We start from the raw sequence: 14,025 nt of genomic DNA on the forward strand, positions 1-14,025 counted from the left end.
CCGACTCTTGATTTGGGCTCAGGTCATGATCTCAGGGTCCTGGGATCAAGCCCCTCGGCGGGCTCCAAGCTCAGCGGGGAGTCTGCTTGGGATTCTTTTCTCCCTCTCCCTCTGCCCCTCCCCACCATGCACATTCTCTCTTTCTCTCTCTTTCAAAATAAATAAATCTTTTTTAAAAATCTCAAGGTTTAGGGGCGCCTGGGTGGCTCAGTCGTTAAGCGTCTGCCTTCGGTTCAGGTCATGATCCCAGGGTCCTGGGACCAAGCCCCACATCGGGCTCCCTGCTCAGCGGGGAGCCTGTTTCTCCCTCTCCCACTCCCCCTGCTTGTGTTCCCTCTCTCTGTCAGATAAATAAATAAAATCTACAAAAAAAAAACTCAAGGTTTGAACTTGGAAACAGTTTGAGAGGTTTGACCCTATAGCAGGACATTCTAGACCCAGATAGTCTGAGGAAAGCCAAGATGGGTATACTAGAGGACCCCAGGACTCCTAGGACCTACTATGGCTTCCTCAGCCAAACTGTGACAAGACCTCGACAGCCACATAACCACTAAATTCTGTGATGTCATAAATAACTCTGATTGCCCTAATCACTGTATTTAAGTCTCTGCTCAACAAAGTCCAAGTGATATACTTACACAAAATAACTTACATTCCTAACACAACTTACATTTGGGCATGTTGCTAAAGTAAATTTTCCTCCTGATTCCCACACTAGTCATTGTGCTCTTTGGAGTATTGTTTTGGTTTTCCTTTTCCTCTTTTCTTACTTTTATTATAATGCCTTTTATACTGCAGGCTTAGACTAAATAAAGTCACAAAAAAATAGGACAAGGGAAAGTTGCTGCTGAAGTAAAGTTGCCTTGTCAAGAAGCCAAAGCTGTGTATATAAGGAGTCTGTCCTGTGAAATGCTCAGATAAGATAATAGGGAAGGGAAACAAAAATTCAGATCGACGAAGTCCTTCGGAGAAACTTACTCCAGGCCTTACTTCCGCTCTAACTTAAAGACAAAGAATTTTCACTATATACTACCATCTGAAATACAGTAAGTTAAAAAAAAAAAGTTCAAAAGAAGCAGGTACTTAAGGAAACAACTTAAAATTTACTTACGAAGGAAATCTAATGAAATTTTCCTAAAAATGATACTCCAGTTAAGCTTCACCTAAACAGTACAGCCTAGTAAAATTCATAACCTGGTCTTCTCTCAGAGCCTTTGTACTTGCTGCTTTCCCCGCCTAGCAAGGTCTTCCCTGGACATAAACATGGCTCATCCTTTTGCTTCTGTCTCTGCTCAAATGCCTCCTGGTCACAGAGGCTTCCCTGGACACCCTATCAAAAGAGGTACCCTGCGACACCTGGCTCCTCAGTAGAGCATGCGACTCTTGATCTCAGGGTTGTGAGCTCAAGCCCCATGTTGGGTGTAGAGTTTACTTTAAAAAGGGGTGGGGGAGGCTCCTTGGTGGCTCAGTCGGGTTAAGCGTCTTGACTTTTAGTTTCATCTCAGGTCACGATCTCAGGGTCTTGGGATTGAGACCCACATCAGGCTCTGCACTCAGCACAGAGTCTGCTTTTCTCTCTCCCTCTCCCTCTGCCCCTTCCCTCTCCTCCCTTGAATAAATAAATAAATCTTTAAAAAAGAGAGAGAGGGAGAGGGAGGGAGGGAGGGAATGAGCGCTACCCCTACCAAGGCCCACCCACCTGGAGTACTTCCCAGGCTCTTTATTTTTCTCTTCTTTATTTCTCTCCACAGCAATCATCATCACCTGAGTGGGGTTTTGTTTTTTGTTGTTGTTTTTCTTTTTTTCCCATTGGTTTGTCTGTCTTCTCCCATAACCTCCCTGAGGAATGTCTGTTTGGTTTCCTCCAATAGCCTTACAGGGGAACAATCCCTGCCAAGTAGTAGGCATTCAATAAAAATTAGTTGAAACAATGAAAGAATAAATGATCATGATTTTCAAAGTTTTGTTGAATTACTATTTATTTATGCACTGCAATAATTTTTCTCTATAGGAGTACTTGAAATATGATCATGTAAATATTTAGACTAAAAATCATGAGACTTAAGCCCCAGCTCTGCCTTTGATTTCTTGTGTAACCTGGTTAGCTAATTTCTTGGAGCTTCTTCACCTTATATATCTGACACCCTATGGGTTGCAACCCTGACTCTAAAATCCAACAGAAAAATAGATTCCATATTTAAATATTCTCTGTGTATGTCACCTTTTTGTTGCATATGTATGGCATAAAACATAGTACAGCTATAAAAGGCACCTGACGGGGTTCAGAATTAACATCCACAAAATGTGCCACTTGGCATGCAGATTATTTGAAGCTGAAGACAATCTAGGCCCAAAGACTCAGGAAGAGCTTTTTATCTTCCCCTTAACTGCCTCTAAGAATTTAGAAAGAGGGCCTGATCCAGGAAAACAGCTATCACCGGAGAGAACTACAAAGAGTATGGGCTAGGTGCAGCAAGCCAGAAGGAGCTTGGCAAGGGCATGTTTTTGTTCAAATTCCTGTGTCCCCTGTCTCTGCATGGCATGGCATGGCAAAACATTTGTTTACCAAACATTTGCTCTTCCCACCTTCCTGTGAATTGTCTTCTTTCCCTTTGAAGCCCCAGGCCCCACCTTCTCTTTAGTTCAGGGTAGCATATGAGCCTCAGTTGCCTGTCTTGGAGGCTCTCATGTCCTTGTGAGGTGTCCATACATAAGAAATTAAACTTATTTTTCTCCTATGAATCTCATCAATTTAATGAATATACCAGCCAAAAGAACTCAGAAAGACAGAGTAAACATTTTTCCTCCCATACACACCAAACAGCTCAAGACTTTTTTTCAGCTACATTTGGAAAGCTGTTTCAAATATGTTAAATTATCAACCAGAGGTAAAGGCCAGGGGGAAATCAAGATGATTTCAGGAATAATGTCTTTAAGTCCCTTATGGACCAGAATGTCTAAGTCTGTTATGGGAAGAACGTATTTAATTAGATAAGACAATACATGTAAAGTGATTTACGTAGCGCCTCGGAAGGTAACAGGTGTTCAATACATTTGCTAACAATTATGCTACTTAAAGATCTCTGAGCTGATAAGAATTTTGAGTATTGTCTATCACTCGATTATCAAGTATTTAGAGAGAAGTTTCGTTTTCTGAATAAGGATGATTATAGTCACACAATCGTGCGGAATGCCCCCCAGTGTGGGTACAAATGAAGACCAACAAAGCCCAAGTCTTAACCAGTAAGCTCTGTTGCCTCCTCGGAGAAAGGACATGACAAACAACCGACGGGCAGAACCTGAGGGACAAAGCGCTGCTCCGTCTTCCCCACTCCTAAATTTTCCCGCCAGGCCCCGCGCTCCACCCTAACGCAGCTGCGGATTCTCTCCGCCCCCAGCTCCTCAGCCCCTAGTTCCCGTCATCCCCTGGGCTCTCCCCTTCCCCGGCCGAAATCCCGCGTGGGCTCTTTTCCTCCGCGCTGGTCGCTAGGTGATTCCCGAGGACTGTCGGAAGTCTCGCGAGGGGGGGGGGGGGGTCCCGTTGCCCTGGAAACGTGTGGCCGCGCCTCTTGCGGGGCGAAGGGCGTGGCTGGGGCTGTTAAACTACAGCGGCGCTGCTTCCAGCTGCTAGACTGTAGGTGTTTCCGGTAGGACGGCTGCTCCCCGCAGGGAAGGGACGACTGGCCAGGCCAGAGGACTCGGGGCGGGGGCGAGGGCCCGGCCAAGGCGGTCGAGAGGGGAAAGACATCGCAGACGGGACGCCCCCTGCGGGAAGCGAGCGCGCCTGGAAGACGGCGCGTTCCAGAAAGTGAGCTCCTTCCCATACTGCCGCGTCCAGAAGTGAGGGTGGGAGGAACACCTTGCCGACACCACTTGTGGCTTAAAAGGCCCCGGTCCTCCCCACCTAGAAAGTGACCGTGCCTGCCCGCAGACCTGCCCGGCTGGGCTGAAGGTGGGAAGAGCAAATGTTTGGTAAACAGGGGACAAAAGCGTCTGCTTTTGCCTCTTCTGCCGCCGACGTGGAAGCTACCCAGGAAGCGCCCATTAGATAATCTGTGTGTGTGGCTTTCCTGAAGCCCAGGTTTTACATTACAGCAGGTCAGCACGCTGGTGTGCCGCCTGTGTTCATGTAAGGAAATAGAATCAGGATTTATGCCAAGTTTTCCAAATTTGGAATTGTGGTGATCCCCAGATTGAGACTTAAGTCTCTTAATACTGGAGGGGTCTTCCCTCTTGCATTAGTAGTTATTTGCTCTGTGTAGAGAGGAGCATAAACCAATAGATTGGAAACTGGCAAATTCCTTTGGTCTCTCAAAAATAATAGAATCTTAGCAAGGAATTTCTGTTACTCCATTGTCTTAATAACCACTTGGGAGGATGCTTGCATGGGAGGAGTCGTGGTCATGGCCAATATAACCTTCTGATAGCTATTGAGATTGAAGTAAGAATAATTGAATATTAGAGCCAGTATCTACAGAATATTAACCAAAATATAAAGAGAAAAGTGTATTGTAGTCATTTGAGCTTTTGGTCAATTGAAAATTAAGCAGAAAAAAATTTAAACTATGTTGTTAGATTTCATTGCCTGAGTAAGTATAATTTTTCTTTCATTCGTGATCTTTTTAAACGCCTCAGGATCGGGCGCCTGGGTGGCTCAGTCGGTTAAGCGACTGCCTTCGGCTCAGGTCATGATCCTGGAGTCCCGGGATCGAGTCCCGCGTCGGGCTCCCTGCTCAGCGGGGGGTCTGCTTCTCCCTCTGACCCTCCCCCCCTCTCATGTGCTCTCTGTCTCTCTCAATCTCTCTGTCTCAAATAAATAAATAAAATCTTAAAAAAAAAAAATAAAAATAAATAAATGCCTCAGGATCATTCTGAACTTGCTATGCCCTGTGGTAATGTAAATACAGGATGTAAATGATTTGGCTGTGTAGCCTGGAGATTTCTTTTTTCAATTAAATTACTTACTTGATTAGTCTTTTATTGTGATTTTTGTCTCTTTTTCATGGAAATGGAAAATTTCTTCAAATCTTTGAAGCTGAATGTTTAATTAGCTGTGTCCTAATTAATTTAGCTTTTAGAGAAGCCTGTTGTCACTGTTAATTAAACACAATTGGATATATCTGGGGTTACTCATTTAATGTAATAAACACCTTCAAGTTAAACAGAAAACTGTCAAATAAGTTGCTTAGAAATTGTTTTACAGCCTACCTACATAATAAAAGAAATTTCAAGCCAGATATTGGAAGAAATGTCAGAAGATTCAGAAAAGGAAGACTATTCAGACAGAACAATCAGTGATGATGAATCCGTATGTTTTTTTTCAACTTTATCCCACTTAATTTCAGATAAAACTTGTGTTATAAATTCCCAGTAAAAATATTATAAAATCAGTTGGTTGTAAAAATCAATTGATGTTTAAACCACTTGTCACTGAAGTTGGAAAATAATTTGAAAGCCAAGATACTACTATGTGCAGTATGCCTTATCTAGAAAGAGAACCTATATTGATATTTTTGAGAAAATATTTTGGCTAAGATTCTTCTGAGTTTTACTTAACAGTGTGTATTAAATCATTACTAAGGTTTTATTTTTATAATTCATGTTCACTTATATGTATTCTGTTATATCATAATATGTATCGTAATACTGGATCCCCTGTGTTCTAAACCTGGGTATCACCATAATAGGTTTAATGTGGCTCTGATGTAACAAAGGAAAGGACATGGAGGAAGAAAAAGGGAAAAACAAAATGCAGTATTTCAAAATAGTTTGTCTGGTTCTAGTACATATGAGAGATTTCCTTCAGATTTTAGTAAAATGTAAATTATCAGGTATATAAGTTAAGGTCCCAAAATAAGCTCCCTAAAATAATGTATCACTCTTTAAGTCCATGGCTTTCTGTGCTGCTTTTCTTTTTGTTAACTTTATTGAAGTTTAAATCGTCTTGCCAGGTTTCCAGGAATTTTTAAACTGTATTTCCTCCGTACAGTCATTAATATGACCTTACCCAATGAAAGAAGGGGGATGAAAACTTGAAGGTTTCAGGATATTTGAAGTATTGGGCACTTTGAGACCAGTGGCCCATAATAATCCTTTGATTTTTTTCATTCATTACAGAATAGAAAGAAGCACTCAATTCTAAGTACTGAAATAGATGTAAAAAATTTCTGGATGTGGAAACTTGGTTTTTTAAAAATATTTTAAAACTCTCCTGTTTTAGGATGAGGATAACTTCATGAAATTTGTAAGCGAAGATATCCACCGGTGTGCACTTTTAACAGGTTTGAACTTATCCATATATTCTCCCTTCTCTTTAGGATAAGACCTTGAGTATTCACTCAGGGTCAGTGAAAAATAAGAAAATGAAGAAACTAGAAAAAAATTCAGATTGAATAATATAGAAGTGTATTCTGATATTGGATAAGGAAAGAAAATGTATCCACTTTTATAAGAATCTTTTGGAGCTCAAACTTTTAAGGTTTTAGGGCGCCTGGGTGGCTCAGTTGGTTAGGCAGCTGCCTTCGGCTCAGGTCATGATCCTGGAGTCCCTGGATCGAGTCCCGCATCGGGCTCCCTGCTCAGCAGGGAGCCTGCTTCTCCCTCTGACCCTCCCCCCTCTCATGTGCTCTCTCTCTCTCAAATAAATAAATAAAATCTTTAAAAAAAAAAAAAAAAACTTTTAAGGTTTTAGGTAAACCTGATATTTAATGAAACTAAATAAAAGTAGTCATTACTTTATAAAGGAATACACTTAACATAAGGATTTAAATAGGCATTTCTTTAAATAACTAGCTCTTTAAATTTACTGTATGACTCAAGTTATAATGGACACTGTTTTGAAGTACATTTTTATTTAAATGAAGTTTGCCTGTATAGTTTCCTTAATAAAGTGATTGATTTGCAAATGAACATATATGTGGAATCTTGATGTATACTTGATTTTTTTTAAATGTATACATTTAGAGGTTTTTTTTAGTGTATATCTAAAATATTTCTTAGTATTCACATATCTATCACAAGTAATCTGAAATTGAAATAAGGCTTTAATTTATCTTTTTTCCTCTTTTTCTTTTTTTTCTTTTCCTTTCTTTTTTTACCATCATCCTAAAACAAATCTTTTGAGATACCTACTATTCTCAGTTTGGTATGTATCCTTCTAGACCTTTTTCTTTGCATTTATACACATATCTATACCCATACTCATAGAAAATTTGTAGTACTAATTTATGGACTTCTTGCCATCCTTTTTTTCTTTTTAAAATTTTGCCAATCTGTTGGAAGAAAGGAGGTGACTCACTGTTTTCACTAACATTTCCTTTATTGCTGAAGAAATTGAGAATTATTTTATATGCTTGTCTCTAGTCACTCTTATAATGAATTGCCTGTTCATAGTAATCCTTTTTTAATGTTGCTTCTATTATTTAGAATTATTTTGATGTTAAATTTATCATTTATTTGTGGCTCTTTATTTTTATATCTGTTTAAGCTTCCCTACCCCAAGGTCACCAATATAATCATCTAAGTTTAAATACTTTGAATTTTGGTATTTAATTTCTCTATAATTTACATTTATGAATAGTATGAGATATGGATCTAATTTTATTTTCTAATTCATAGCTGCCTTGCCATTTTTGAGTCATACCATAAATTAGACAAAATGTGGTCTGTTCACATAATGAAATACTAGATGCTTAGTAACAGTCTGTTGAATAAATGGATCTAAATAACAATCCTGAGAAGTAGCAAGGGAGGGTGGTGTTATTTCTTATTCACATACAGTAAAATTTATGTTCAAAGAGGCTGCATTAGCCAAACAAAATCGTATAGAAACAAAGTGGTAGAATAGAACTCAGTTTGTCTGACTCCTAGTCCAACTTGCTATATCTGCTCTTGTACAAAAATAGCCCAAAACTAAATCTAGGTAAAAAGCCACGTTTTGGAGGTGGTAGAGCAAGAGGAGACAAATGGAGAACCAAGTATGTGAACAGTAGGGAGAAAACCAGAAAGTGTAGCATCATAAAAGACAAGGTATAGGAGCTTAGGGAGGGGAGATTATCCACAGCAATTTGATGTCCCACAGCTAGCCCATTGAAAGAGACAGGGCCTCTGCATTACCTACTTGGGGCAACCCCATTGTATTCTGTGTGTATTATGCTCTTGGGGTTGTGTCACACAGTGACCCTAGAATGAGAACTGAGAAGAAGTTGTGACTGAGAGTTCTCTAGCAACCTTTGAGGATATAGAGCTAGTAGGTGGTGAGGAATTATGGTCATGGGGTGTATTTAACCCATTGGGCAAATAGTTGCCTCAGTGTGTTTAAGTTTAAGTAGAGGCGCCTGGGTGGCTCAGTCGGTTAAGCATCTGACTTCAGCTCAGGTCATGATCCCAGGGTCCTGAGTCTCAGGGTCCTGGGATCCAGCCCTGCATCAGGCTCCATGCTCAGCAGGAGTCTGCTTGTCCATCTCCCTTTCCCTCTGTCCCTCCCCCAGCTCGTGTTGTCTCTGTCTCTCTCTCAAATAAATAAATAAAATCTTAAAAAAAAAAGACTCAACAGTAGACAGTTTGCTAGAAAACCTGCAAGAAACAAATGTTTTTGGAGTAGCATTGAGAATTTAGCATAAATTAATAGTATCTGAGGTCAACAACTACTTTTTGGCTATTGTGAAGATCAATTGTTATAAAATTTCAATAGTAACTTTATTTTTAAAATGGCATGAATTATAAAATGATATCCATAAATACAAATTAATGGTATTGGAAGGGAAAAAGGAATATATTTAAAAAGTATAGGAATTGGGGTTTTGCTGCTTATCACTCATGATTGTGTTTGAATCTTTTTTTCAGCTGACTCTATTAGTGACCCATTTTTCCCCCGAACTACCCAGATACTGTTGGAATATCAACTAGGGAGATGGGTGCCACGTCTTCGTGAACCACGAGATTTATATGGTGTCTCTTCTTCTGGTCCGCTGAGCCCTACACGGTGGCCGTACCACTGTGAGGTCATTGATGAAAAGGTCCAGCATATTGGTATGTTCTTAGCAGTTTTTGGAATTCAAATATTAGCAAACTAACTTTGCCAACCTTAATTTTAATGAGGAGACTCGTGGTGTTAGAATATTGCATTCCAGCAGGAATATAACATGAGCTATATGTATCATTTAAAATTTTCTAGTGGCCACATTTTAAAAAGGAAAAAGAAACAAGTGAAATTGATTTCAAAAATATATTTTATTTAACGCAAATTTATCCAAAGTATTTTGCATTCTTTTTTTTTTCATATGAAATCTGGTGTGCATTTACACTTGCATTTTAGCTCAGATCAGCCACGTTTCAAGTGTTCAGAAGCCACATGTGCTTAAAGGGGGGCGTAAAACGTGCCAGAATTTTGTAATTCTGAACAATTTGAAATAGCATGAGTATTCCAGTCACATTCAAACTCATACATAAAGTGAGGTCATGGACAGAGGGTATGCCAGATGGTTCTGCAGTCTTGCTCCTTTTTTCTCCATATCTCTTGCTCCCCGCGCCCCCCGAATATCTTTTTTCTCCTCTGTGTATCTTTATCCTCTTTCTTTCTTTCTCCCTTTTTTCCCACTTCTCTTCCGCTCTTATTTTTTTTTATCTTTGTGCCCCTTTGTCTTTTTTTCTCTCCTTCCCTCTTTCTGCTTCTTTCCCTTAATATATGTTTTATGGACCCAAAGAGGACATATTTTAGTGAATATTTTTATGTTTCTGTATATGCAGTCCCAAATTTTGTTTTCATTCAGTGATTTGCAGCTTTATCTTCCCAGTCCTCACAGCTGAATAACAGAAACATTTCCATTATTCATTACCTCCTCACTGCCACTGTTTTTTCACCTTGGGTTGATGATAGCATATACATTATTGCCAGGTAGAGATCTTATTAGACATTCACTGGTGAATAAAATTAAAAACTGGCTATAGTTACTGTAACTGTCTATACTTACTATATTGCTTACTTAAATTAGATGCTACTTAGGCATTCTTATAAACTAAGTTTTCTCTTCATATTATCTAGTATATAGAGAAAGGGGAAGGGAGAAGTGCCTCTCCCTCTTTCCCCCTCTCCTTTCTCTCTCTCTCTCTCTATATATGTGTGTGTGTATATATATATATACACACACACACACACATATATATATATATATATGCTTCAGAAAACTTCAAGTCAAAATTTCTCAGCTGGGTGTTTAGGCCCCCCTGGTCTTATGGTCAAGTCAGGCTGTCTGATTCTGCCAAATGAAAACCATCAGTAAACAAACTGCCCATGATGGGTACCAGGGGAGTTTCAGACTTTAAATAGCACATTATAAATCTTACTGTCCTTACCTTGGCCAACTGTCAAAGCTAGATATCCAGACTTTCCCAGCTATGAAAATAGAGCTTTTCCAGTCAGCTATAAATGAACACTATCCTACACAACCATATACCTTGAGAGTCTTTCCATATAAGCTCATATATACCAATCTCTTTTTTAAATAAATTGGTTCATTAGATTTAATTCAGTGAATACAATACTTTCTTTAACTGGTGCCTTATCATTGAGTTTTAGATGTTTCCAGTCTTTGGCTCTGACAAACAGAACTTCATGAACATTCTTTTATATATGTCCTTCTGTGTGTGTGTGTGTGTGTGTGTGTGTGTGTGTGTCTAGTTGTAGAGTAAATTCCTGGAGTTTCTAGTTAAAAGGATACTGCCAAATTGCCCTTAAAAGGAGCTGTAACAATGTATAGTCATAAGTTTGTATGAGTGTGGTTGGTGGTCTTCAAGATTACCCTCAGGTTGAATGATCACAGCAGGACTCCTAGAACTCAAAAAAAAAACTTACAAAAGCTGTTATACTCATGGTTATGGTTTATTACATTGAAATGATACAGATTAAAATCAGCAAAGGTTAAAAAAATCAGCAAAGGTAAAAGGAACATAGAATAGAGTCCAGGAGAGATCAGACACAAGCTTCCAGTTGTCCCCTCCCAGTGTAGTCTTATGGACAGTGTTTAATACTCCCAGCCATGATGTGAGATAATACACATGAAGTATTGCCAATCAGGAAAGCTCATCCAAGCTTTGGGGTCTATGGTTTCTTCTAGGGGCTGGTCATATCTCCATGGAGTACTCATGTGGCTGACCTTAGTTACTCAGTCTCTAGCCTTTCCTGTTAAAATTGATAGCATGTGGTGTAAGTCCCTCTACCATAAGTCACATTGCTGGCATAAATTATCTGGTATGACCCAAAGCCCCAAGTAGACAGACAGACAGACTCTCATCAAGCAGGATATTCCAAAGTCTGAGAAGTTATCTTCTAGGAGTTTAACAAGGGTGAAAGCTTGCTTATGTATACAGAGTTTGGACAACCCAGGCCTGCTGAGTTAATCCTTTACTACACAATGAGAGGGCCTATTTTCCCATACACTCATAAACACTGTTTAGTTACTTGTCTGATTTTCAACAGTCTGATATCATGTTTTATATGTTGCATTTCAATTTATATATTCTTTATTTATGAGTGACCTTGAACATCTTTATGTATATATATATTGACTGTTTTAGTTTTTATATTTATTTTATTATGGTAAGAGTACTTAACATGAGGTCTACCCTCAGCAGCTTTTTAAGTGTGCAATACAGTATTGTTAACTAGAGGCACAAAGTTGTTACAGAGCTTATTCGTCGCATTATTGAAGCTTTAAATGTGTTGATTAGTACCTCCCCATTTTCCCCTCCCGCTTGCTCCTAGCAACCACTGTTCCACTTTCTGATTCTATGAGTTTGACTATTTTAGATACTTTATATAAGTGGAATCATGTAGTATTTGTCCTTCTGTGACTGACTTATTTCATTCAGCATAATGTCCTCAGGGTTCATCCATGTTGTTGCATATTGCAGGATTTCCTTTTTTAAAACTGAATAATATTTCTCTCCCTCTCCCTCTCTCCCTCCTTCCCTCCCTCTCCCCCTCCTTCCCTCCCTCTCCCTGTGTGTGTGTGTGTAGCACATTCTCTTTGTATCATTTATCCATCAGTGGACATTCAGATTGTTTCCACATCTTAGCTATTGTGAATAGTACTGCAATGAATGTGGGAGTGCTAATATCTAATATATCTTCAAGATCCTCATTTAAGTTCTTTTGGGTAAATACCCAGTGGTTGGACGGCTGGATAATGTGGTAGTTCTATTTTTAATTTTTTGAGGAACTTCTACACTGCTTTCCACGGTGGTTGTACTATTTTTTATTCCCACCAACAGTGTACAGGGGTTCCAGTTTCTCCACTTCCTTGCCAACACTTGTCTTTTGTTTTTTGGATAATGACCATCATAATAGGTGTGAAATGATACCTCCCTGTGGTATCATTTTCATTTTCATTTGATTTCATTTGATTTTCATTTTCATTTGATTTTCATTTCCCTGGAGCTCAGTGGTGTTAACAATGCAATCCCTATCAAAATCCCAGTGGCGTTTTCTGAGAAATAAAAAACAACTCTAAAAGTCAGATGGAACACAAAAGGCCACAGATAGCCAAATTAATCTTCAGAAAGAAGAACAAAGCTGGAGACATCACACTTTTTGATTTCAAAATGTACTACAAAGCTAGAGTAGTCAGAACAGTATGGTACTGGTATAAAGATAGACATGAGAGGCCACTGGAACAGAATAGAGAGCCCAGAAATCCATGTTTATATAGTCAGCTGATCTTTGAAAAGAGTACCAAGAACATACAATGATCCCTTCAACAAATGTTGAGAAAATTGGATATCCACATGCAAAAGAATGAAGATGGACCCCTACCATCTTATACCATATTAAAAAAAAAAAAAAAAACTCAAAATGGCTAATGGATTAAAGACTTAAACATAAGACCTGAATCTGTAAAACTCCTAGAAGAAAATATATGGGAAAAGCTTCATGACCTTGCTATTGTTGATGATATCATGGATATGACACCAAAAGTACCGACAGCAAAAGCAAAAATAGACCAAGTGGGACTACATCAAACTAAAAAGCTCTGTGTGGCAAAGGAACCAATTAGCACAGTTCAAAAGCAATGTATGGGACAGGAAAATATTGGCAAACTGCATATATGATAAGGGGTTAATCTCTAAAATTCATGAAGACTTTCTATAACTCAGTAGCAAAAACAGTAATAACTAAATTTAAAAACAGGCTGAGGACTTGAATAGGCATTTCTCCAAAGAAGAGAGACAAGTGGCCAACAGGTGTGTTTATTGGCTTTTTATGTCAACTGATAAAATCCTTTGCCCATTTTATTATTGGTTGTACTTTTTGTTTCTTCTTGATCTGTAAGTGTTCTCTATGTAGTCAGAAGATCGGCTTACTGTGTCATATATGTTGCATAATTTTTTTCAGTTTGTCATTTGCCTTTTTAGCATGCAGCAATTTTTAATTTTTATGTAATCACTTTGTCATTTTTCTGTGGCTTCCGGGTTTTGAAGTTCTCATGTTTCTCTCTCTCTTTTTTTTAAGATTTTATTTATTTATTTGACAGAGACACAGTGAGAGAGGGCACAACCAGGGGGAGCAGGAGAGGGAGAAGCAGGCTTCCCGCCGAGCAGGGAGCCTGATGCAGGGCTCGATCCCAGGACCCTGGGATCATGACCTGAGCCGAAGGCAGATGCTTAACGAATGAGCCACCCAGGCACCCCTCATGTTTCTCTTAGTTCTATTCAAGTTGTATTTTTTTCTGTGATTAAAGTTTTCACCCATCAGCAATCCATTCTGATGCAAGAAGCAAGCTCTCAATCCAGTCCTGTAACCATCTAGCCAATTGTTTAAAAAGTTGTTAAATTATTTCCTGTAAACTGATTGGAAATGCCACAATTATTAATGCTAAACTTCTAGGTCTAATTTTGAATTTTACTCTATTCCATTAACTTGTCTATTCATATGGTGGCATGAATTTTAAAGCTTAAAGCTTTAAAATAAATTGTTATGTGATAAACTTGGTTCATACCATTACTTTATTCTTTTTAAAAATTTTCCAT

General features: G+C 38.9%; 1 protein-coding gene across 2 annotated transcripts in view; it reads left to right on the forward strand.

The window, feature by feature from the left end:
• The first annotated feature begins 5,248 nt into the window (after positions 1 to 5,248).
• Positions 5,249 to 14,025, forward strand: part of AGBL3 (AGBL carboxypeptidase 3) — a 48,638-nt gene continuing 39,861 nt past the window's right edge. For both annotated transcript variants that reach the window (XM_044920068.1, XM_044920069.1), the window contains exons 1-3: positions 5,249 to 5,308; positions 6,221 to 6,281; positions 8,845 to 9,030. In XM_044920068.1, coding sequence (XP_044776003.1) covers positions 5,249 to 5,308; positions 6,221 to 6,281; positions 8,845 to 9,030 — 307 coding nt within the window. The remainder of the gene's footprint in view (positions 5,309 to 6,220; positions 6,282 to 8,844; positions 9,031 to 14,025) is intronic.

The sequence above is a fragment of the Neomonachus schauinslandi genome, chromosome 12 (assembly GCF_002201575.2).
Source record: "Neomonachus schauinslandi chromosome 12, ASM220157v2, whole genome shotgun sequence".
NCBI lineage: Eukaryota > Metazoa > Chordata > Mammalia > Carnivora > Phocidae > Neomonachus > Neomonachus schauinslandi.